Source organism: Erpetoichthys calabaricus (assembly GCF_900747795.2).
Source record: "Erpetoichthys calabaricus chromosome 1 unlocalized genomic scaffold, fErpCal1.3 SUPER_1_unloc_23, whole genome shotgun sequence".
Taxonomy (NCBI): Eukaryota; Metazoa; Chordata; class Cladistia; order Polypteriformes; family Polypteridae; genus Erpetoichthys; species Erpetoichthys calabaricus.
In genome coordinates, this window is record NW_026261589.1 from 131,009 (window position 1) to 158,326 (window position 27,318).

The following is a 27,318-nucleotide window of genomic DNA, read 5'->3' on the forward strand; positions in this document are numbered from 1 at the left end:
TAAGAACTTCTGACTTCCAATCAAGAGGTCGCGGTTTCGATATCAGCTGCTTCCCAAACTTACCATTTTCAGTAGTGAGCTGCTCTTATTGTTAATATCATACAATAAAAGCATACATTTGATTTGCGTCTGTAAATTTATAGTTAAAGTTAGCGTTTTTTTTTTCAGTTTTATTCTCTCACTCACGTTCGAGCTCCCACACCCCCCCCAGATCTGACGCCGTTTTCAGATAAAAACATAGTATAACAAACAAACCTATTTTGTTATACCCCCCCTTTATTTGAAAACTGGGTCAGATCTTGTGTGCGAATGAGACTGGGACTGGGAAAACTGTGGACGTGGATGTGAGTGGTGTGCGTGACTGAGAATGACTGTGGATGTCAATTTGTTTTTTGTTTAGTTTTATTCTTGAGTGCTCCTGCTCACGCTGAATTAGTATGCACCTTATGATCCATGATGTCACTGACAAAAAAGAGAGACTTAGGTATATATGACACTTGGAAAAATTCATTTTATGACCTGTATTGTACATTTCGGAAAACGTTGTTGCACTAATGCAACATTATATTCATTTGCATACCTTCATGCGGTTGTAGTTAGTGACCGCGTTTGTTTTTTTTGTTCTGATCTTGGCCAGTGTCCACATGTTGCTGCAAGTTGGTATTTCTTTTGAACTCCAGGAGATGCAGAGGACAGAATAGTATATACATATATTTTATTGTATATAATATACTATATACAATCATCAGATTCAAATGTTAACAGTTGCCACACACACCCAAGGACTGTCTTTACGACATGTGTATAAGGTGTGAAGTCTGAAGTCCAAATATCAAATAAATACTTTCACAAAAAGTACAAGTATAACAAAACAAGTGCGTTTTTATTCAAGAATATAACTGAAGAAAAAAGAAAGCAGGTTACAGTAGGCAGTTGTTATGACAGCTTGCGTGGTGCAATGCTAAGAACTGCTGACTCCCAATCAAGAGTTTCTGGGTTTGATGCTGGCAGCTTCTCAAGTTTACCGTTTTGAGTAGAGAGCTGCTATTATTGTTAATATTATACAATAAAAACATACATTTGATTTGTGTCTGTAACAACCGCTGTAAATTTATAGTGCTTGTCAAAGTTAGCGTTTTTTTATTCAGTTTTATTCTCTCTGTTGCATTCACACTCGCCCCGATCTGACACTGCTGTTTTCAAATTAAGACACGCTATAACAGAGGTGAAATCGAATCGGAGAAAGAGAACAGAAGACCTCCCCGCAAGAAACATCCACTCACATATAAGAACAATGCAGCTTCACCAGGCGTAAAGGCGAAAAATGGCACTGTTTGGATACAGGACGAAGTCCGGCATCATCCTGCCAATCACCTGTCCTTCAAAGAAACAGCACGGCTTACAGAGCTCCTAATAAGGCTTCTTTTTGCAGGTCATAAGGAGTTATTGTAATTTGTCAAGATGGGCCTGAACGTTTTTCTTTATCAGTCCTGTTCATCCTAGAACAACAGGCACTTCTTCTGTTTTTGTTTTTCGGTCCACATTTCATTTGTCATATCTCAGACTGCATTTCTTGGTATTTTGTTTCTTTCTTGCCTCTCCATTCTTAGGACTGAGTAATCACTAGGAGATAATACTTCTGTTATCCAGGATTTCTTACATCTGGTTTTCTGGCCTCTATTGTTCAGTCAGTCAGTATTGCTGTGCTACAAGTGACCTGCACCTCCTCATTGTCCATTGTGCGGTCTGAGTTGTGGTCCCAGTGTCTTTCTGGTGAGGGTAAGTTGTACTTCTTACCAAGTTTTCAGTGAATGAGCCTGGCCACTTTGTGGTGTTGTGCAGTGTAAAATCCTTCAGCAATCAGTACCTCGCACCCAGCAACAAGATGTGTGACTGTGTCTAGCTCTTTGTGACAGAAGGGACAATTATGGGATATTTATTTATTTTTTTCTATTTTTGATCTGAACCACTTTGTGTCCAAGACACTGTTTTGTACACCTATGATGAGGCGTACATCTGTTGGTCTTAGTTCGCCCCTCATAAGCTATGCATGAGTAAGTTCTGTTTCCACATCAGGCTGTTGGAGGTGGCCAGTGTATTTACCACTTTACTTGTAGCTTCCCCAATTACATCTCTTTTGTTTTCATTAAACTTTATGAATTCTTTCTTCTACTGCTTAGCATTGTACTGTGATCATCTGTGGGCAAGGTGGAGGAGTTTTTTGTCATTTTTTTTCTCTCATGTGAATTCTTTGATGCCTCTTAAGATTGCTTCTCTTTGAAAACTTTTTGCCACATTCAAAACAGCAATATGGCTTCTGTCCTGTGTGAATTATTTTGTGGCGCTGAAAACTGCTTCCATCTGAAAACTGTTTACCACATTCAGAACAGCAATATGGCTTCTCCCCTGTGTGAATTCTTTGGTGGCTCTGAAGACTGCTTCTATGTGAAAACTTTTTGCCACATAAAGAACAGCAATATGGCTTCTGTCCTGTGTGAATTATTCTGTGGCGCTGAAAAGCGATTCTTTCTGAAAACTGTTTACCACATTCAGAGCAGTAATATGGCTTCTCCCCTGTGTGAATTCTTTGGTGGCTCTGAAGACTGCTTTTCCGTGAAAACTTTTTGCCACATTCAGAACAGCAATATGGCTTCTCTCCTGAGTGAATTCTTTGGTGGCTCTGAAGACTGCTTCTCTGTGAAAACGTTTTGCCACATTCAGAGCAGCAATACGGCTTCTCTCCTGAGTGAGTTTTAATGTGTATCTGAAATTGACTACTATAAGAGAATTGTTTTCCACAATCAGAACAGTCATACGGCTTCTCCTCTGTGTGGATTCTTTGGTGGATCTGAAGACAGCTTCTCTGTTTAAACTTTTTGCCACATTCAGAACAGTCATATGGCTTCTCTCCTGTGTGGATTCTTTGATGCCTTTGAAGAGTACATCTTCTTGAAAACTGTTTGCCACATTCAGTACAGCAGTGAAGTTTGATTCCTGTATAAAGTTTAAAAGATAAAAGTTTAAAAGATTAGTTTTTAAATCACCACTTTCATACTGACATTATTTTACAACATTAAATAAATATTGGTTTGATTTATGAACAAACTTTGATAAGCATAAGCAATCATAAGACTTAAGTAGCAAGTGAATAGAGACTCAACTTGATCATTATTTTCATTTGTATTGAAACTACTCACCACATGCCACAATTATAGGAGCTAAGAAGTTAAAATAGTAAAATCAATAGATCACATGACTATTGTTGATTTTTTTAACTACATTACAGAATGGCATCATCATTTTGTCATCATATTCTTAAAATATTATAACATTATATATTGTTAATTATTGCAGGTAGAAAGTAATAATCATGACCCATCATTACATTGTAGAGTGACATGTCAAATATGTGAAATAAACTTTTATTAAACAGAATGTGTCTTAATATTTGTAAACAATTAGTCCAAAGCCAAATTTGATTTTAAAAAGAGGCAGAGGATAGTAAAGCAAAAATATTTTAATATACAATGAGAACAGAGTAAAATTTAAAGGAATAAAACACGCAGGTCACTGAAAAATCCCAGAGACCCACGTGACACCTGACCTGAAACAGCAAACTGGACACTTGTGGCCGAAATGCAAAATATACTTCTGTCTTCATACCACCTGCGTCAGGGGCTTTTTTTGTTGCAAATGGATTTAAAAATGCATTTACAGTGAACCCTCGTTTATCACGGTTAATCCGTTCCAGACTCTACCGTGATAAATGAATTTTCGCAAAGTAAGATTCTTTATTTATAAATTGAATATTTTCGCAGTTAAGAGTATAGAAAACCTGTTTACAACCATCTAAATACGTTTTTTAACATTATTAGAGCCCTCTAGACATGAAATAACACCCGTTAGTCACCATTGCACTCGTATTACCCACTATATTAGACAAAATAAGAGAAAATAAGACATATTAGAGGTTACAAATATCATATTATTATTATTGTACTGTACATTTAATTACACTCACACACAGTTCTTACACACAACCACTAACCTATGAAGGCACAAGTTCAGTAGGAGAGTCTTCAGGTTGTAAGCTGGAGCGCTGATCGCACCCTCAGAGGACACAGATGCCCCTGGGAAAACCCCTGAAACAGCTGACAGTCTACCTTCACATTGCTCCTTACCCTTCTTACTTGCGCTATAACGCACGATAACCCTCTCACGCGGTACTCCGCTTACTTAAAAGTATTGTGCAGCACCTCTCAGCTTTGGAATTGGTTGTTTTGTTTCTCTCTCAGACATTCACTGCTCCTGGTGGAACTGTCATCTCTGACTTGTCATGGAGCACGTTTAAACTTTTGAAAAGAGACAAATGTTTGTTTGCAGTGCTTTGAATAAAGTTCTTTTTTTTTTCTACAACCTCCTGTGTCTCTGTGCAAATCTTTGACCCAAGCGTGACAAGGTGGTGTAGTATCTTCAGCAGGTGCGTCGTTGTCTTCTTCCGCTGAAGGAGTACTAGGAGTAGGCAGTGGGTGTCTGGGTGCGTGGCTGAAGAACATCTTGATAGGCAGTTGCTGGCGCTGTCTTTTCATATGCGTGAGGAGGCTTTTGTAGGGTATTGCCATCATTGATCATATCCAATAGTTTCACCTTGTCCTGGATGGTAAGCATCTTCCTCCGGCACTTAGTTTCATTGTCAGAAGGCTTAGAAAAAGCAGCACGTTTAGGAGCCATCGTGGGGTAGATAGAAGTTCTCAGAAAGTCGAAGAGTGATATAGCGAGGGATCACTGTAATGTATTTAATTTCTTCAGCTAAACAGGGGCCTCCAGAAAAGCAGCATCATTTTGTGAGAGTTTTGGTAAATTAATAAAATTATAAAACACATCAATCACTCCAAAGACGGGAGTTCAGCAGAGGGGAAAGTTTAAAAAAAAAAAAAAAAACCTTATTAATTTCCAAGCACTAGTTAGTAATATTATCTATATATCTGTACTATCACTATATTTTTGCTCGACTTAGGACATGGAGGCTAACAAATTTCATCTGTGCAGTTTAAGAGCTCACATCTCGCTCAGTTTAGCACCAGAGGGATAGCAACGAGTGCACCTGAAATGAATTCTCAACTCTGCACAAGATAGTCATTTACATTCTCTCTGATTAGCGTCATTTTGTGCTTGTGGACTCGATCAGAAAAACGTGTGAATTTAAAAGATCATTCAGACACTTCTCAAAGTTGTCAATACTATTGAATGCCGAGTGAGAATATTTGGAGACATTAGCAATGGTCAGGCCTTGAATATGCTCTTTAATAGCCAGTCAAACACAAGGTGGATCTTAAACAGAGTCTTTGTTTAGAGGTATAAATTCCTCAACTTTAGCAGAGGTTTGTATAATGAAATCCAAATTAAAATGGTGACGAGGGGAGAAAAAGCTGAAACGTAATGCAGTGGTGGTCAGACAATGAGGACAAGAATACAAATACATCAATCGAGTTTAGATCCATAATAAATCTGGCAAACATCTGTGAAGAGGGAGGAAAATGCTGATTAAACAGGGAAGGTGATTCATCGAGCAGGGAGTTAATAAATGCATTTGCACCCATACCGATGATTATTTGAAATTCACACAAAGAAAGGAAAGGATGAATATAATGTGTTATTCTATGGATGTGGGACATAGACAGCAACACAGATGAGTTTTCTTCAACCAATCTCCATCAATACAAAATAAAACCTGCCTCTGAAACACCTCCAGAATCAAGAACCTTCAGAGGTACAGCATAGTGAACTCGGCCCAAAACTCCATGTTATTTTACTAGTGGCCAAGAAGGACACTGCCACACACTAACACGTGGAGACAGCTCGATGAATGTCTTTAACCAAAGGAAACGAATCTTGAAAACAGGCTGCATCAGCCAAGCTCAAAGATAATAAATCGGCAACACTTGAGTGCTTACAAGTAGAAGAGAAGACACCAAGATTAGACAGGAGAGAGGAAAACAAAGAACAGCAATAAAGGAGAACTGTAACTGAAAAAGTGAAATACGTTACAAGGTGCCAAACGAGTTGACCCAGTAGCCCAACCAGCAATCATGTACAATGTAGACAGTAGTTCCAGAATCCCACCCCTAAACCGTATATGAAAAAGATCTAAACCGCGGTCACTTAATTATTTTAGGGTGGATGTCGACAAGAGGGGTTGACGGCGAATGTCGACAAAAGTCGACATCCAGAGATAGAAGGTGACAATCAGCTGTTAATGGCGATAAAACTCACTGTCACGTCACAGTTATTCACTCTGTGCTTGGAGGAATGCTAGACTCATTGACTCGGCAACTAAACCTTGCGTGTGCGTGAGTTGCGAAATGTAAACAAAGGCAAGATGGCATCGACATGTCACAAGGGAGCGAAGCAAGTGCAGAAAAGAAAACACTTGGCAGACAATGTTTTGCGCATTTTTGCTGAGTCGGACTCTGATTTTTCAGAATCTGATTTTATTGACAGTGATCAGGAGATCGAACAAGAGAGTGAGAAGCCGGCATCAGATGATCGGACACCAGCTGATGCCGCACCAGCTGATGGGCTGCCAGCTGAGCGTATTCGCGCAGCCGATGCACCTACGGCAAGGTTCGTGTGGGAGGAATACCCAGACATTAATCTGTGGGAGCTGAACTGGCTACCGGACTTCACAAGACGGCATGGCTTGCTGTTGGACACGACAGATCACCAGCTGCTGGGCTATTTCACGCTGCTCTCTCCTGATGCTGTTTTTCAGGTACTGTCAGAAGAGACAAACAGGTAGGCAGAGAATTTTTTTGAATTGCAGGCTGCGCTTGCATCGCATTCTCGTTTTTCAAAGTGGAAACCCACAACAAAAGACAAGATGAAGTGCGCTGTGGCATTACAAATAGAGATGGGACAGAACTGGTGATGTAACTTCAGGGAGCATTGGTCCAAACGTGTTTTGTCCCCTGGTGGCTTTGGACAGGTTATGCTGCGTTATAATAGGTATGTGGTGCTGCAAAGTTTTATTCACTTCTGTGATACGAAGAAGCAAATCCCATGGGGTGAGCCAGGCTATAATGCCATGCATAAAGTTCAGCCCCTGCTTGACATTGTGGAACCAACATAGAAACAATTTTATCAGCCTGGCCGTGATTTGTCTGTGCACGAATCTATGATAAAATAAAAGGGATGCTTTTTTTTCTGCAAATATATGCCAGACAAGCCCAGAAAGTATGGCATAAAGGATTTTGTACTGGCAGAAGCAAACACTGGTTTCTGCCTGAAAGTAATTACATATACAGGAAAGAATTTCTTTCAAAGAGAAAACTGTCCCTTGATAAGTCAGGTTGTGCAGGAGCTACTTCAGGGCTATGAACATTTGGGTCATGTTGTGTACATTTGGACAATTTTTATACATGCCCAGAATTGTTCATAGATCTACAGAGCAGGGGAATTGGAGCTTGTGGCACAGTGAGGGTGAACAGGAGACACAGGCCAGACAGGCTGAAGAGGAAAAGAGGTGACAATACTGTTTTCATGCGAGCAGAAAACTTGGTGGCAGTGGCATGGCATGATGGCAAATGGGTGACTTTTCTCTCTACAGTACACACTAACAATATATGTGAGAAAGTGCAGCAACAGACAATTGAAAAGGAGGCACCAAAGCAACACGTATTGTAAGGAGTGCAATGTGGCAATGACTGAAATTGGCTGCTTTGAGCGAGATCAGACTTTGCTGTGTAAAATGTATGTGATATGTATGTGAAATCATAGAGTATGCAGGCTCATACAACATGCAAGACAGTAACATTTGTCAAAAGTCAATATTTTTGTTGATTTGATATGTTAAACAATTGCTTTGTGTTCTTTTTTTTTTTTAAAAATGTTAGTTTTTGGAAAAATATTCAGCCCTGGGAGAAAAAAAACAAAAAAAAAAAAAATTAGCCCTAAAAGAGTTAAATAAAAACACAGGAAAAAATCAACAGGTTCTGATTATGAGTGGGCAAACATGGAGAGAGCTAATAAATGTAAACAATCTCATCCTCACCCCAACCTTCACAATACAAGAGTCAATGTGGTGAAAATATGAAAAAACACATCTTAAGATAAATATGACATGCAAGCAAATATTAAACAATTGTGGCTTGAGGGTATGTGTACCATGAAAGGCTCGTGTCCTGACCCCTCACAACCCGCAATGACTCTCTAATCACATGTGAATGTACACACACGAAATACACACATGAAAAAAAAAAAAAGGAAGTAGTCATTATGAATCAATATTCAGGAAAATGTCTAGGCAGTACTGGTATATCACACATAAAACAGTAAAAGCAGCCAAACACCAGTGACATGAAGGAGTCAAGGACACCGAGCGTCTGTTGAGGGTCAGTGAAATGCCGCTGCCCGATAGTGAAGGAAGTCTGAAGCTTTGTCAGACAAATCAGGAAAGCAGAAAGATCCATTTGTGGAGCCTTTTTGATCACCAGAGAAGAGGTCTTGTGGGGTTGGTGTGGTGTTGACTGAATAATTGGGAGTAAAAGTAGACCTTCCATCCTTCAAAAGTTACATTTGAATTTTTGTGTGCATCTTTCAGAATAGTAACTCAGTCAGACTGGACGTAGACATGTCATTTTGCCTGGTATGTATTCTATGTGCCCGGCCTGAAATTAGAAATGGTTGAAAACCAAAAAAGCCATTATTTCTTTATAAAGCCAAACATTTTCCCACTCTTATTATATGGAACTCCAATAATTCTGACTTTGCCTTTCCTTGTTCCATCTTATTGTCTGTAAAATTTCTTATGGTGAGTTTGGGTCTCAGCATAAAAGGAATACTCTCTGTGTCATGCTGCTGCACTGGAGTACAGACCTGAAAAAAAAACTGACAGGAGTTTCTGCTTTTCATTTCTAATTTCTACAATATCACTATGAAGGTCAGATAACCTCCTCTCTTCTGATGCATTCAAGGTCACACTTAGAACTTCATTTTGCTCCGATATAAAGCCCATCAGTTGATTAACAGTGGAAACTGCTCCAGAGTTATCAGCCGCCAGGCCAGCCTCAATCAAACTCCTCTGGGCTTTCTTCACTGGCCTTGAATGCAAATAACCAGGGTGCGTCTTCCGATCTGAACAATTCATATGTCACACCAATATAACAAAAGGTATGTTGATGCTCTGATGAGACATTTTTGAGATTAATTTGTAAAAACAGTATACGCAGGATAGTGTCATGGAGTACTGTTAAAGCATAGCCATTATTCAATTGAGCATCATGCAAACTCCTAAATGCAAAATGTATACAAAAAAAGCTCATTTAAATCACTAAAGCAATACAGAAGAATGAACAAAGTGAAGTATCAATGCAGTGACCCACAGGAGCACAAGTTATCTAGGAGAAAAATTATAAGATAAAGAAACCCGAGATCAGAGCCATTACTCGTATCAGTGTCTGCTCTGGATGAGGAGTGGCAGGTGAAACCAGGACTGGTCAGCTTTATCACCCACCAGTCTCACTTATACTGCCCTTTATAATAGTCATGGACGTGCACTATGCTAACTGAAATTAAATGTGCTGCGTTTTACTGTATATTAAAATTAATATGAGTTCATGAATGCAAATGAAGTCTTATTTAATTATTCTTTCTGTGGGTTTTTATTAATCAATTGCAGACGTCTGTCACCTTTTCGATTAACTTCATTCACATCAGGAGATGTCCCTGCTAAAATTACATGAAAGGCTTCATTCGTCAACTTGACAGTTTCCCTTACTGCATTCTTTAAGCGATGCTGTAAGGTACTGCTATCCTCCAAAGTCTACTAGGGCTGTCATCATGACAAACACCAACAAGCTCTTGTCCAGAGCTCCTTACAGCGGTCTTTACTCACGAGTTCTTGAACATGGTCAATTCAGACTCTATACCGCGTAGATTATAATGTGTATACTGTAGATAGTATAACGGCAAAGATACTAACTGAGAAGAAAATAATCAGGGGATACCAAAACTATGAGCCAAATGGAGAACTGAAAGTCAAACTGGAAGAAAGCACATAATTCTTAAATGAAGAAATCAGAAAGAAAACAATCTGTTTGAAAAAGCACAAACACAGGACTTCTTCTGCAATTTCAAATACTCCAGAAATGCCCAAGGCAACCTTAACACAATCACCAATATGATGTCACAATAATCACATGATTATTATGGAGTAAATCTTTACTAAACACAACGTGATACTCATGACAATCAATAAATAACATTAACATTCTAACACACCAAGACTTCTCAAGTGTGTACATGTTAAAAAATCCCATGAAAATCTAAACTCCACTTTCAATGTCTTTCTCTTTCCATCAGCTGAAATACAGCACTAGCTGAGCAACCTGAACATTTACCATTAAAATGACAGACAAGTCAAAGCTGGAGAAATTAAAACTTAAACAATACTAAAGAAAAGCACAAAAAGGCCTGCTATATGAGAAAGGAAGATGAAGCAATACATAAAGTGAAGAGCTAAGGCAACAACAAGTCCTTAATTTTCTTTCGGGTGACTGCACCTCTATTAGAACAATCTGGATGATAACAGGTCATTCAGCCCACCATTCACCATTCCTATCCACTTAATTCTTCTAAAATAACATCAAGTCAAGTTTTGAAAGCCCCTAAACTCCTACTGTCAACCACACTACTTGGTTGCTTATTCAATTTTCTGTTATTCTCTGTGTAAAGAACATCTTAATGTTTGTGTAAAATTTACCCAAAACTGGTTGCCAACTGTTTCTCTGTTTTCTTATACACATTGCAAAACACAAACAGGTCAAACACAAGACTGTTAGCTAAAGATGCACAGAGATGGACACTTGGTTGGATTAAGCAGCTCCGAAAATGTGCTGCTTAAAATCTTCAATAGAATTTAAATTGCTTTACAGATGCAAGAAAAAGTTTGAACCCTATGGCATCTCCTGAATTTTTGCCCAAATTCCTCCTGAGAATGTGGTCTGATCTTCAACTGCACTACAATCACAGACAAACACAAATAACCTGAACTCATAACACACAAACAACTGGACTGTTCATGCTGAACTCGTCATTTAAACCATTACAGTCCCGTGAAGTCAGGTGTTCAAACGATGAGAGGAGACTGGAGGTGTGGCTTAGAGGCACTCAGACAAATAAAAGGAAAGTAATGTGGGTTCTTGCAAAGCCGTCTCTTCTCGATAAAGATCTGCTCATGAACATACACAGCGAGAACATAAGAAATGTAACAGAGAAGAGGAGACCATTCATCAGTCTATCAAGCTTGTTAGTTTAGCTAACAGTTAAGCTGTCCCAACATCACATCAAGATAACTGTTTAAGATTGTCAACAGGAGATAATAAAGTGAGAGGAGAAAAAAAGCTGGGAAATTATAACAAAGGGCGATAAAAGTAAAGCTGGGAGAGCAAATACAGGTATTTAAAAGAACATCTTGGCTTATTTAGTGCTTTCCATATTTTTCATATATTACTTCCCCTTTCATTCTGATTATGTAATTTCAAGTTGTTATATTGTGTTGTTTATTAATTACCCAAATATCTTTGTATTGTTTGGGTGAGACCCTAAGAGGTGAGGTTACACCAATGTCACTCCTCAAGGACCACCCCCAGCATATATATTTGATATCAGAGAGGTGGTCCTTCAGTTGTTTACTGACATTTGATGAGTGCTTTATTATAACTATTTTAAGCCAACAATCCATTTTGGGCTTGTGCATGCTGAAGCCTCCTGTTGAGTTTGGGGTCAGGCTGCCTGGGTTGAGACCTATCTAAAGATTGGCTAGTGAAGGTCCTAAGGCTTCATTTATAAAGCTTGCATACACATAAAAGTGGACTCGAAACGTGTGTATGCAACCTCCCATACAAACGTCATGATTTACTAAAGAAACTTGACAGGGGAACAAACATATTTACAGTAACTCTGACCCATACATACACAACATTTTAGAGAAACTGGGAAATGACGACACCCTCGATCAGAAGGAAAAGGCAGTCAAACCAGCTAATTGACGAATCGCAAGAATAATTCAATTCACCAAGCTGTTATTATAATGTGCATTGATGTGACAAACATGACACCTCAAATATTAGAGCTATGATGTACAAACTGTATTTTAGTTCCCTTAAAGAGAGCCAATGATACGTATTGGCACTGAAGAAATTCTACTTTGTCATCACTTTATATCTGCTAGTTGATGTCACTTCTCAGGGAACTGGCCGACAGCTCAACAGTATCTCAGCCAAGCTGACCCTGACCCTAAAACGTACACTGATTTGTTATTTTTCACTTACTTGTTTTAGATGACGTCCTAGGTGGTAGCTGACCTTCCACAGTTCTAGGAGATGATATTCCTTCAGTCATCTTTGTGTCAGACTCTAATGATTCATATTTTACATTGATAGAAGACTCCGGAGATGAAGAGTGTCTTCTATGAGAACAGACTAATCCGGTCACTGCTCCATCTTGATCTCCATAATGAAGGTCATCTTTCTTGTCACTCTCAGTACTCATACAGTTGTGAATCTCAGTGCTGACACACTCCTCTTTAATACTCACTGACCCCAGTTCACTGTCCTCTTGCTTGATGTCCAGACTCTCCTGTTTGGGGTGGACACTCTCCCACTCACAGTCCTCCTCCTTAACATTTATGGTCCTCTCCTCCATGATATTCAGGTCAGCCTCACGTCTCCACTTTCACATATTATAATCCATTTAAACGTTACAGTAAATGGCAGATTATTCTCTGTCTGTGGAAAAAAACAGGAATCAATTCCATTAAAACGCCATCATTCAGATCTAAAGACATTTGATTTTTATAATATCCTGTTAGTTAAAGCTGATGTCAAGGCAGACATTTCATAGCAATCAGACAGTAACTCATCACTTTAGCTGTAAAATGAGTTTAGGAATGAAAGGAGGGCCCAACAGGCTAGAAGAATAAGACAACCATCTTGCACAGTTGTGAGTTAACAGTATTCACTACTTTGATTGAACATTCAATACTGTTAGGATCACAGAATTTTGTTAATAGTTAATGTGAAGGAAGGTTTATACAAGTTAGGCCTCAGGATTATGTTAAAAAACAGGGGCATATGAAGGAGGAACTTAAAATCGCTGGTCAACTTGTCTAATGTGAAACTGCCCCAAGCTTACAAAATCCAAAACCAGTATTTAAGTCACAGCCTTCATTTACAGAATCTTAGCGAGATGGAGGCAGTTGGCGGTGTGTCCCTGTAAAGATGGCCGCCTAATGTGAGACACCCAATGTCTGACTTCAACTAGCCTGCGATTCGCTAAGATAAATTTAAACAGGTTTGATTTTGTTTTTAGTCTTAGGGGCAGACTGTGTGTGCAGGAGAGCAGACAACCAGTGAATGTTTACCTGAAGTAGAAGGCACAGAGTTAAGTGAAGAGGAATAAGAAACTGCAGGTTTTGAACCTACCAAAAATAAGAGATGCTCCTCTTTCTGTTTCGTGTATCAGATAGCAAAACAAAAGGGGAAAAAATAAACTAAAGGGCGAAGATTGCTGCTGAAGAGCGACAGCTGATAACCCTTTGTACACCCTGGGCTTCATCAGCAGCAAAATATTGGCTGTTAGAAACAGGGCTGACCACGACTCTGCTGAATGGTTGGCACACAACAATTGCTTAAATTAACGTGGTCAGGTGATGAGATCGGCGACTGTGGTTAGGAAATCTGACATGCTCCAGGACAAAAATGTTCTTCAAAACAACTGTCATTTTCAACAACTTTGAAACAAGTTTCAAGTTTATCAGCTTCATCTTGTTTAAGTACACTCTGCACACATCACAAATATTTTAGTAATTAACACATTAATAAACTCCTGTCAAACAGCAGCACCACCCAGTATTGTGAGATTGGCATGGTGGAGGCCTTGTGTGCCTCAGTCTTTCTTAAAGCTCCACCCTGACGGACCAGTGTGCTATGGGTAAACCTAAAAGGGGGGGGGGGGGGGGGGGGGCGCAGAGTAAAAGCGGCTCATTATTGAAATTCAAGAATATTCTCATTATATGAAAGTGGGTCTTGGCCAGAAGAAGGATGCCAGTCCTGATAGTGGTGTTCACCTAAGAGTGGCACATGGGGTGCCCCACACAACCTGGTTGGCTCAGAATGATAAAGTCACATGTATAAGTTAGCCATATGGACCTTAACCTCACCACCGTGGTCCAGCGCAAAACAAATACAAAGAGAAGTTATTGGGGTATAGGGAGGAAACCAGAGTTCCTGTACAGGGCAGGAACCAGCTATAGACCTCCATAGGGTACACTCACATTCAAGTCCATAACTACACCAAGATAAGTTAGATTTCCCAGGCCACTAAACCAGAGCATCTTTAGAGAAGTGTAGAAAATAAGAATAAAAGAGCAGACATGGAAACTGTATAGAGACTTAAAAAACAGGCTGAGATTCAAGTTCATTCTGACAGAACTGTAAGGCAGTAACACAAACCTCAAATCTCTATTAACTTCTCTAATACTCACTAACAGACATTACTGGTTTGGCTTTAGCACTGAAACATGTGAGTTTGTCATATTTGATACAAGTTAAATGGGAAAAAAGACACACATTTAAGTATCTATTCAAGCAATGCATGTAAATATCGGCATTGGGTTAAGCAGGTTTGAAGCCGTGTGTGTAAATACAGATACTGTTGTTCTCAGCTTGTATTCTCTAAGACTCTTCTCCACGGTCATGGACTCCAGTTTGTTTTTCATTTTTACTAATCTGACTCCTCACTATTCTTTTAATGGCCGGCCGCTCACCACCTCCGTGACTGTCATTGAACTGGACACCGCGGAGGAACAGCATCCACCTGCAGAGCCACAGCACCATACGTCACCGCAGTTTTAGACCCGGAAGTGGCATCACCTTCATTTCAGGACTGACTTCGTAAAATTACTTTTGGAAGGTTTCGGCAGGTCTTGGCAAAGCCTGGAAAGTAACGTCGGGTCAAAGACCCGTTTAGAAACCAAATAATACGAATCATTGTGAAGTTCAGAGGGTTTCTGCCATCACGTCATGTCATACATCAAACTAAACAATACAGATCGTTTCTGTGAAATACACTATTAACATTTACGTTGTGTTCGGATCTGTGGGAACCATTTAACATGTCGAAAAAATTAAAATCATCAAGATCTGTGTTAACTGAAAATAGTTTATCGTTTACATTCATGAAACAAACTATACAATATAATTATAATGTTCACACCACGTTAGAGTTTAGTGAAACGTTAATAATAAAAGTGATTACGTTTTTTAAAATGTACTATGCATGTGTGCAATATTGTTCTAAACCAATTTAGAATAAACATTTAAGCCAATCTAATATTTTTAAACATGTATGTGAAGAAAACGGCAATACATATTCTACACTACATTATGCAATATATTAATTGTGTTATATAGAACTGCTCTAGTTTTTGTCACTTATTATTATAAACAATGGGCCATCAAAAGAAAAAAAAAAAATACTAATAAGAGCACAATTTATTTATACAGCACCCTACCCAAAATTGAAAAAGAACAACAGGACCTATATAACATTGGCTACAAATAATATCTTTACTAAATAAAGATAAACACAGGATATACAAAACATTCAAATAGAATAAAAGACAATAATGCAGACCAAGGTTATTATAGTTAACGAAAACTAAAATCAAAACTGAAACTATTATTTAAAAAACATTTTCGTAAACTGAAATAAAATAATTAACAAAACCGAAATGAAAAACTAAAACTAAACGAAACTATTAAAGTAGCTGGAAAGACTAACTGAAATAAAGTAATAATTTACTAAAATATTTTTAGTTTTCGTTTTTGAATGAATATTCTTGCCATTAGTCTTTAACCATTGTATGTTTTAACTCTAAAACAGAAATTCATCCAACACAAACTGCCCGCACATATTCATCCAGTGAATGGCGGTTGGTGACTGAGGGCGGGTATTCACACAGCATTTGCGGTGACAGAGCGAGCTGAACGCGGGTGCATAAAGTGTGAAATAAAAAGCTATTTACATGCCGTCTTTCTTTGTGCTTGTTGTACATCAAGATGTAATTCAAATGGCTGAAATCAGAATGTGCTGGTCAACAAAACGTTTACTATATGGACAGAAAAATCACGAGTGAGTAACGTTTCAGTTTATTTCTCAGGTGACTGCTTTTTGTTGACAGCAATTCACCTGTCACTTCGCAAAGAGGAAATCATTTTTACTTTCTCATATACGAAGTATAGAGAAAGTACAGTAATCATGAAAATATTCGACCTCGATATTTTAATGAATCTTGACGTCATAGACCTCCCAGAGTCCAAAAATACTATTTTTTGGAATTGTGTGTGTGTGTGTATAGATGGATGAAATTCGGCATGTGGTTGTTACACCACAATTGTGGGTCTGTATTAACTTTTGGGCCAAATCCATCACCCAGATGGGGTCATGCTTTACCTGAACCTAATTGTTCTATATATTATTAATTTGATTTGTTGTTGATGGTTCCTTAATGTACATAATATAAAAATATAATCATTGTCTTGCGGTTTAATCCTCAAATATCCATCCCCACATCTGAGTATACAAGAAAGTCGAGGGGAGGCCACTCCCGGTTGTTGAAAATAAAACGGCACTGATCGAGACACTGACTAAGTCATCATATAAGATCAGCATATTGTTACTGACCAATCACTTTTGCTTTAAAAACATCATTTAACAATGAAGTGATACAAACAAAGGTAGGTAGGCAAAGAGAGTCTGCCAAGTGATGAAAAACTAAACATACTAATGGGTTTTTCTATTTATTCTAAATTTATTAATTTATCTTTTTAGTTCATATTCACAACTCAAAATACCTGATATTGTGAAAGTAATCCATTAGCAGAATTATATTTTTAAATATTTGTCTCCCTTTTTTCAATTTTTTTTTCTCTCTCTCAAAACAGATAGTTGAAATATCATATTCTTTTTGTTCTTAATATCAGCCTTATCATACATATTGCATACTAGGGATTTTTCCTGCCTTACATCCAAACCTGCTTGGGTAGGCTCCAAGTTTCCTGTAATCCTACTCTGGATAAACAGGTTTAGATAATATATATACTGTTCTTAATCTTAGATGCTTTCTCTGTTGTTTTATGCCTGTCTGTACTCCTATTACCTGATCTTGCTGTGCTCATTATGGGTTTACTGTCCTTTATGTTGGGCTATTCAAGTCTCACTGCCCCTAACCTTGACACTACATACTTGTTTTTCTTTGTTTCCCTCACTACAGCTAGGTGGGGTCTACACACTGATTAAAGCCTAACAGCCCTGTTCTTCCCCCCGTGATTTTCATGAGAAAATATTTTAAAAACTATAAAATTGTGTAAAATTATTCATATTCAGTGTCTAGTTTTGATTATGCTTGTTTTTATCAGACAAAAACAAAACCAGATAATAAACCATGTACAGTGGTGTGAAAAACTATTTGCCCCCTTCCTGATTTCTTATTCTTTTGCATGTTTGTCACACAAAATGTTTCTGATCATCAAACACATTTAACCATTAGTCAAATATAACACAAGTAAACACAAAATGCAGTTTTTAAAATGATGGTGTTTATTATTTAGGGAGAAAAAAAAATCCAAACCTACATGGCCCTGTGTGAAAAAGTAATTGCCCCCTTGTTAAAAAATAACCTAACTGTGGTGTATCACACCTGAGTTCAATTTCCGTAGCCACCCCCCAGGCCTGATTACTGCACACACCTGTTTCAATCAAGAAATCACTTAATAGGAGCTGCCTGACACAGAGAAGTAGACCAAAAGCACCTCAAAAGCTAGACATCATGCCAAGATACAAAGAAATTCAGGAACAAATGAGAACAGAAGTAATTGAGATCTATCAGTCTGGTAAAGGTATAAAGCCATTTCTAAAGCTTTGGGACTCCAGCGAACCACAGTGAGAGCCATTATCCACAAATGGCAAAAACATGGAACAGTGGTGAACCTTCCCAGGAGTGGCCGGCCGACCAAAATTACCCCAAGAGCGCAGAGACGACTCATCCGAGAGGTCACAAAAGACCCCAGGACAACGTCTAAAGAACTGCAGGCCTCACTTGCCTCAATTAAGGTCAGTGTTCACGACTCCACCATAAGAAAGAGACTGGGCAAAAACGGCCTGCATGGCAGATTTCCAAGATGCAAACCACTGTTAAGCAAAAAGAACATTAGGGCTCGTCTCAATTTTTGCTAAGAAACATCTCAATGATTGCCAAGACTTTTGGGAAAATACCTTGTGGACTGATGAGACAAAAGTTGAACTTTTGGAAGGCAAATGTCCCAGTTACATCTGGCGTAAAAGGAACACAGCATTTCAGAAAAAAGAACATCATACCAACAGTAAAATATGGTGGTGGTAGTGTGATGGTCTGGGGTTGTTTTGCTGCTTCAGGACCTGGAAGGCTTGCTGTGGTAGATGGAACCATGAATTCTACTGTCTACCAAAAAATCCTGAAGGAGAATGTCCGGCCATCTGTTCGTCAACTCAAGCTGAAGCGATCTTGGGTCTGCAACAGGACAATGACCCAAAACACACCAGCAAATCCACCTCTGAATGGCTGAAGAAAAACGAAATGAAGACTTTGGAGTGGCCTAGTCAAAGTCCTGACCTGAATCCAATTGAGATGCTATGGCATGACCTTAAAAAAGGCGGTTCATGCTAGAAAACCCTCAAATAAAGCTGAATTACAACAATTTTGCAAAGATGGAGTGGGCCAAAATTCCTCCAGAGCGCTGTAAAAGACTCATTGTAAGTTATCGCAAACGCTTGATTGCAGTTATTGCTGCTAAGGGTGGCCCAACCAGTTATTAGGTTCAGGGGGCAATTACTTTTTCACACAGGGCCATGTAGTTTGGATTTTTTTTTTCTCCCTAAATAATAAAAACGACCATTTACAAACTGCATTTTGTGTTTACTTGTGTTATATTTTGACTAATGGTTAAATGTGTTTGATGATCAGAAACATTTTGTGTGACAAACATGCAAAAGAATAAGAAATCAGGAAGGGGGGCAAATAGTTTTTCACACCACTGTAGTATAGTAAGCTTCCACTAACATTAAACTCGTATCCAAAGCTGTTAAGTGTACAGTTCTGTCTGATTGTGACACAAAACTAAACTCCGTAGGAGCTCAATGCCATAATTACTAAAACTAAAACTGAAACTAATAGATACAAAAATAAAATAGAAATGTCTTTGTGAAATAAAAACTAAACTAAAACTAAAAATACACGATGAAGGAAAACTAAAACGAATTTCCAAGTAAGGTCAGAAAAAATATAGAAATAAAAACTAATATAAAAAGGCAAAACTATAATAACCTTGATGCAGACTAAAATACAACATATCTCTCTATATATAAAAGAAAATCCTGGAATGGAAAGCAAATGCAAGGCTACAATACGTGATAATCTCGAAAGACATTTTAAAGACCCGCGAGACCAAGGAGACTTGCCACGGTGCATCTCGCGGGGACCGTAAACATGAGACTTGGTGCCAAGAGATTGTCCCAGGGCTGTAGCAAAAAGGACAGCAACTGTACAGGCTTTAAAAAGATCGAAGGGCAGCGCGACAGCGAACAAAACGCCAGCCCGCCCGCCCACCCACCCGCCGAACGCGAGCAGCGTTATACATCCTGCAAGAAAGAATTCAAACACGCCCAGGGCCAGAAATAAAAGACAGGTATTGCCTTTACAACATCACACAAGACCAGTGAGCCATCATTTAAAACAAGTCTACAGACCTCTAATCTAGCAGTTGTTGGATTGCTTTTTGGCAGGCAAGCATCATGTGCTCGGAGCTCTTAAAACAACGACATGCGACAGGCAGAAGATGCAGCTAGCAAGCAGCAAAAAGACAGCAAATGATCCAAAGGCATATCCTTAGCGTACATTCAGCCGCAACACCGTTCACAACACGAGCAGTATTATACGTCTGGGAAGAAAGAGATATAAACACGTGCAGGGCAGGAAATAAAGAAACAAGTATTGTTTTTACAAAAGTTTTTAAAGTAAAAGTGAAAATAATGCATATGTAACAATTCACAAGAAAATAATAATCTCTTTACATTGTAGATTGCCTGCCTAAAGTAAAGTCATCCCTGATGAATGGGGACGTGGGAATGAGGGGTCCTTTCATCGGATTAGCACTATTTCAGTTGTGGAATGGCAAAATGGGGGAGGCAGCTTGATGAATGAGGTCTCCGGGACTTAAAACAAATCCAAATCTTATGATGTGATATCATCTAATGTGAAATTCTACTCCGTACTTCTAGAATTTTTATTTTTATACTGTATTGAGGATTTATTCTGTTCTATGTATTGTACTGTATTGTATTGACCCCCCTTCTTTTTGACACCCACTGCACGCCCAACGTACCTGGAAAGGGGTTATAAATTAAATGTCGACATATAAGCGAAGAAGAAAGCAGCGCAGAGAAAAGAGAGTCAATGCGTTGGACAGAAAAAAGAGCAAAAAAGAATAATCGAGGTGCAAATTCAGAAAATAAGGAAAGTAATTATCAGCCCAGATCAAGTGGAATTGAAAAAAAGCATGTCCAATCCAGCTCAGAATTAAAAGACAATAGTAAAAGACAAAGTAGAACTTCATAAAGACGTTTAAAAACGTTGGCGCTAAACACATACAGAGCAGGTTAGAGACTATGAAACCAGTGAAATTAGAAAGGTTAAAAAAAAAACAAAAAAAAAAACACGTTGGCAGGATATGAAAGGAGGAAAATTAGAAAATATAAAAAAGTAAAGATCGCAGTAGCGCAAACAAACAAACTGCCTCATTTAACTATGCACCAGTCTAACTTTGGTTTTGCACAATAATTACTACACTATTGCACCTTAACACTTAATTGTACTTTATTCACATAATTTTACTTATTTATTATGTTCTACTATACTGTTATCTTTCAATCTATGACTTTTTGTTAATCTAACTGATATTCTTCTAACTTTGCACAGTTTTTGATAAGCGGATCAGGATGCATTTCACTGCGTGTTGTCCTGTATAACTATGCATGTGACAAATAAAGAATCTTGAGAATTTCAAAAAACGGAGTTTACCGCACATGCATTTATTGGTGACTTTGTTAATGTATATATATTTATCTGTCTGCTTATTTAAAAACCTAAATTTAACCCAGGAGTCAAAAACGTTCTGTCTAGCCCTTGTACAAAAACCTAGACAAAAGCTGGGGTATCACCTTGGTAAACCCATGTACTTTTGGAACTGTGAGAGGAAAATAACACGACTTTACAGACAGGAGTCCAATGCAGAACTCTACTTACTGTTTTACTTTGTAAAAAAAAATATTAACTGCTGATGATGTAGATCGTTTTGTCTGTGCTGAAATTCCAAACAGAGAAACCTGTTCTGACCTCATTAAAAAGATTCAGCATATTGGGACTCACAAGATTACAAATATTGTTTTTACAGAAGTTCTGAAATAAAAGTGAAACTAATGAAATAGCAACAATTCAAAGAAAAAAAATATCTTAAAAGTGTGTATCCGGAAAACCAAACACGGGGGTTGGCGAGCGAAGCCCCCTAGTAATACTACAAAAAATCTTGAACAAATAACATAAATTGTGATAAAAATTCAAACCCTGAGTACCTGGACAGAGAGAGGGGGGGAAACTGAAAGAAGGGGCAGAATGTCAGGTCTGTTTAATGTCCTCCTAAACAAATGAGTTAAAACAGATGAATGGAGTCAGCTGATGTCATTAATTTGGGAGGTCATTCCACAGTCAGGGCGCTATATACAGCTGAAGGCCCTGCTGTCACCCACAGAGTGCAGGTTAGTGGGGGGCACCGAATGAGAGGACCTTAGTGGCAGGTCAATAACAGAATTTGATATTCAGTCCTGTAAGACACAGGGAGCAGTGAAGGTGCAGCAGGATGGCTGTGACGTTCTCGCTGTTGGAGGTTCATGTCACGACTCTTGCAGTTGAGTTTTGAATCAGCTGGAGCTGTGATATAAGATTATATTATTAAAAAATTAAGATAATTTAATTATTATATTATAAATTAAGGCATGAGGGTTGCCTTGGACATGACATAAGCTACATAGGGTCTGACAGTGGGTCCAAGGATTTGATTCCGATACCTAATGGCAGTTAAGGTGTCATCGTCTAGCATGTAATGGTCTGTGTGTCCCTCCATGGATATGCCTCCACAGGCCATCACTGACCCACCACCAAACCGGTCATACTGAATGATGTTACAGGCAGCATAACATTCTACATGGCTTCTCCAGACCATTTCACGTCTGTCACGTGTGCTTAGGGTGAACCTGCCCTCATCTGTGAAAAGCACAGGGTGCCCACCAGTGGTGGACCTGCCAATTCTGGTATTCTATGTCAAATGCCAATCAAGCTCCACAGGGCCCACTAAAGGATGTCTGGCCCTTAGGCCACCCTCATGTAGTCTGTTTCTTTTTGTCAGAGGTCAGAGACATTCACACCCAGTGGCCTGCCTGCTGGAGGTCATTTTGTATGTTCTGCCAGTGCTCATCCAGTTCCTCCAGACCTGCTGATGGGTTAAGGACCTTCTCTGGCCTCCTGGAGTAACTGCCTGTCTCTTGGAATCTCCTCAATGCCCTTCAGACTGTGCTGGGAGACGCAACAAACCTTCTGGCAATGGCACATATTGATGTTCTATCCTGGAGAAATTGGACTACCTATGTAACCTCTGTAGGGTCCAGGTATCGCCTCAGTAGTGGCACTGACCGTAGCCAAATGCAAAATGAGTGACAAAACAAATGAGGAAGGAAAAATGTCAGTGGGCTCCCTCCACCTGTTAAACCATTCATTCTTGTTTTGGGGGTCGTCTCATTGCTGCCCCTCTAGTGCACCAAAGCAGCTGAAACTGATGAACAAGCCCCTCTGCTACTTAACTGACCAGATCAATAGCCACAAGTGTCATTGACTTGATGCTATACTCTCATTACAAAGTGTTCCTTTAATTTTTTGAGCAGTATATTTTAATGTAATATTGTGGTTTTAGAAGTCACTACACAAATTACTGAAATACACTCAATGATAATTTTGGATATCCCCTCACACTTCACAAATGCAGTAGTTTACAAACATCGTATTTTAATTTTTCTTTGAGAAGCATGAAAAATAATTCAGTTGAATATCAACTTATGATTACATTTTTGCTACATATGTATTATTGAGGGACTTTTTTTTAAATCGGATGGTCACTTTATTTTAACAAGCAATGTATAAAAAATAAAAAATATACTGTTTACTCTTTACCCTCAGATCACATTCTATTGTTTATCAAGCAGAACTGAATATTTTCATTTTCTACATAATACTGTAATAAGTGTACAGTTTACTCAGTGAGACACACAAACACACTCACTATACACACACACTACTGGTGCCATCATTGGTTCCCCTGTGGATTGGACTGTTGAATCGACACAATGGCAGTACATGCTGGGGTCTTTGGCACATGTCGTCCTGGTAGCATGTGAGGTGTCACCAGTGGTTTACTCTGCTCCTTCTCCTTCTCCCTGTTCCAGTCTCAGTTCAAGGTTGTTGAGATGACAAAAGTATTTTTTTCCGAGATGTTCAATATGTTGAAAAAATTGCGTGTGGCCAACATCCAGCGTAATGTTTTATCTAAATTCTCCACTCTTCTTTTTGTAGCATTATAGTCCATTATCATTTCTGGCCATGGCATCTCCTATCCCAGTGCAGATCACATTGTGCACCAAGGGTGTGTCATTTGTTTAGACAAACGTGAAGGTCTTCACTGGCCTGTTCTGTGTGGCCAGCAGTTGACATGAGAGCTCTGGCTTATTTTTCCTTATTGTGCTGAGCATTGTTACCTTCCTCTTGAGGAGCTGCTGTCCCAGTTTGTGTAAAAGTTAATGCATATGGCGTTGTGGCCATGCAGCTTATGTCATGTCCAGGGTAACCCTCATGTCTTAATTTATCATAGCAGTTCCTCCATCTGACTTCCCTTTGTTAATGAAATGACATCCTCTGCCTCTCTGTGCTTCCCCTTGAGCAAGTTATTCATAGCTTTGGTCTGGCTTATCATTTTTATGCAGATGATGCTTAGATCTATTTCAGTGTTAAAAGTGACACTTCATCACAGCCTTCTCAGCTCACAACTTGCCTCAGTGAAATTAAAGTAAACTTAAAACATGAACAGAGCAAAACTCTTTAAAATGAAATTACAAAACAACTGAACTTCTCCAAAGTGGCACTAAAGTGTAACTTAAGAAAACAAGCAACACTTCAGCCATTCTTGGTGATGATCTCCTCAGACCTTCTTTTACTGCAAAGAATCTCGGTGTCACTTTGATTCCTCCTTTTCTTATTTCACCATATAAGCCACATAAAGAAAGTTCCACCTGTGTCACATTTCTTATGTTTGCTCCTTCCTCTTCATTTCTAATGCTGAGAAGCTTGTCCCTGTTTTATCACATCCTGCATTGATTATTGTAAGTCACTACTACTTCACTGCTCGCTGTGTCTTACAGGACTGAATATCAAATTCTGTTATTGACCTGCCAACTAAGGTCCTCTCATTCTGTGCCCCCCACTAACCTGCACTCTGTGGTGACAGCAGGGCCTTCAGCTGTATATAGCGCCCTGACTGTGGAATAACCTCCCAAAATTACTGACATCAGCTGACTCCATTCATTTGTTTAGGAGGACATTAAACAGACCTGACATTCTGCCCCTTCTTTCAGTTTACCCCCTCTGTCTGTCAGCTACTCAGGGTTTGAATTGTTATCACAATTTATGCTATTTGTTTAAGATTTGTTTGTAGTATTATAAGTTGTATTTTAGTCTGCATTATTGTCTTTTATTCTGTTTGAATGTTTTGTATATCCTGTATTTATCTTTATTTAGTGAAGATATTATTTGTAGCCAATGTTATATAGGTCCTGTTGTTCTTTGTAAATTTTGGGCAGGGTGCCGTATAAATAAATTGTGTTCTAATTGGTATTTTTCTTTTTTTTCTTTTGATGGCCCATTTTTTATAATAATAATAAGTGACAAAAACTAGAGCAGTTCTATATAAGGCAATTAATATATTGCATAATTCAGTGTAGAATATGTATTGCCATTTTCTTCACATACATGTTTAAAAATATTACATTTGCTTAAATATTTATTCTAAATTGGTTTAGAACAATATTGCACACATGCATAGTACATTTAAAAAAAGTAATCACTTTTATTATTAACGTTTTACTAAACTCTAATGTGGTGTAAACATTGCAATTATATTGTATACTTCGTTTCATGAATGTAAACGAAAAGCTATTTTCAATTAACAGAGATCTTGATGATTTTAGTTTTGTCGACATGTTAAATGGTTCCCACAGACCCGAACACAACGTAAATGTTAATAGTGTATTTCACAGAAACGATCCGTATTGTTTAGTTTGATGTGTGACACGAGGTGATGGCGGAAACCCTCTGAACTTCACAATGATGCGTATTATTTGGTTTCTAAACGGGTCTTTGACCCGACGTTACTTTCCGGGCTTTGCCGTGACCTGCCGAAACCTTCTAAAAGTAATTTTACGAAGTCTGTCCTGAAACGACGGAGACGTCACTTTTGGGTCTACAACTGCGGTGAAGTATGGCGCTGTGGCTCTGCAGGTGGATAGTATTGGCCGCGGAGGGACAAAAGGCAAAAATCAAAGCGCCGTAGGCCTACTCCCCGGTGTCTGCGATTCGAGAAGGAATCGACAAAAGGAACACACGGAAAGGAATGAATAGACGCCAGCGGTGTGACTGGGTAGTACGATTTAAAATTTGGGAGTAAGCCACGTTACGTGAACCGCAGATACCAATGAACAGAAACAGCACGCGGGTGACCACAGGACGATTCATTCAAGCAAAGTTCGTCTGGGGGCTAACGAAAACGAACTCGGCGATTCCACACATCCACAAAATGCATTCCCAAAATACAGAGCACTTACTGCCTGCCTCTTGACGATGGGATTGTTTCTGAACTCGTTCACTCAGCAACAGTCTTGCGTCCGTAGTGTTTCACAAAGCGAGACAGTAGCAGCGTGGCTACAGTAGCTGTCGCGTTGGATGACGTCACCCGACCATAGACATAGAATTACTAGATGCCGCCTGACCAACAGATTCGTACGTCAACGTTGCCGCCATATTGCGAGTGGCACAGTGAAGTAATGGATAAAGATGCCTCACGCATGTGCTGCTTGGGATTGTACAAACCGCTGGCTGTACGCTCCAAACCAGATCCCGGGGGATTACATTTCATAGGTAAGGCTGAGCAATTGTTTTGGTTATATTTGGCCATTAGAAAATCCCATTTTATAATCTTAACTTTGGCTACACCAGGCTAAGCTAGCAAAGCTATGCATTTATGTACTCAAGTGAGCCTCCAAACAACGTTTTGGCTAAACGTATTTAGTCACTAACTATGCAGATTGTTGATAGCTGTTAACATTTCTCAAACTTTGAAAGTTTCCCAAAGAAAATCACGTCAGGAAGCAGTGGGAGGTAGCCCTTAGACGGGATTTTGAGAAAGCTGTCCTGTGATGTGTGCCGTGCTAGTTTGGTAACAGATGCTGTACCAGCATCATATGATCACAGTTACCACTCGCTCACATTAAAAAACAAAGGAGGTTTGATGATTCCTTCTGAGGGTACAGTCAAGGTGGTCAAAGTAGCTGAGCGTGTTATCAGACAGCCAACATTAGGGCAAGATGTCAGTGTATCTTTGATCAATCAGTTTGTTCAGGCTGAGATTGGTTCAGATGATGTGTTTTTTCCGAAGGAGCACATTGAGGAAACACAGTTTAAAATTGACAGCCATCATTTTATGCTCATGTTATTAGTTGTGTCTGTCTTACACAAACTAAGGCTGCACCATATTGCCAGACTGAATACTCTCAAATTAGAGTGGCAACACACGGAAAAAGCTATGTAAGACATTTCTGTTTCAAGGATTTTAGATCCTATAATGTATATATTTAAGTAACCACATTGTGTGTGTGTGCGTAAGAGAGAGAGACAGATTGAGAGAGGAATGAGTGAAATGTTTTCAGAAATTATTAAGCCAATTTGTATACAATAAAATAGTTTATTTTTGTCATTGAATGTATCATTTCATTGTTAAAAGAAAGACCAGACTGCCAGTTACAGTCTTACTATTTTGACTTTAAGACGTTGGTCAAGTTTTTGTCTCAATAATT

At 38.9% G+C, this 27,318-nt stretch overlaps 2 protein-coding genes across 4 annotated transcripts in view; both read right to left on the minus strand.

The window, feature by feature from the left end:
- Positions 1-27,318, minus strand: part of LOC114642862 (gastrula zinc finger protein XlCGF57.1-like) — a 477,081-nt gene that overhangs the window by 111,179 nt on the left and 338,584 nt on the right. The gene's annotated exons all lie outside the window — the stretch shown is intronic.
- Positions 1,544-2,998, minus strand: LOC127526372 (gastrula zinc finger protein XlCGF49.1-like; the record flags this gene model as incomplete). Its single annotated transcript, XM_051921754.1, has 1 exon — positions 1,544-2,998. A coding segment is annotated over one exon (774 nt), but the record flags the coding sequence as incomplete, so codon positions are not given.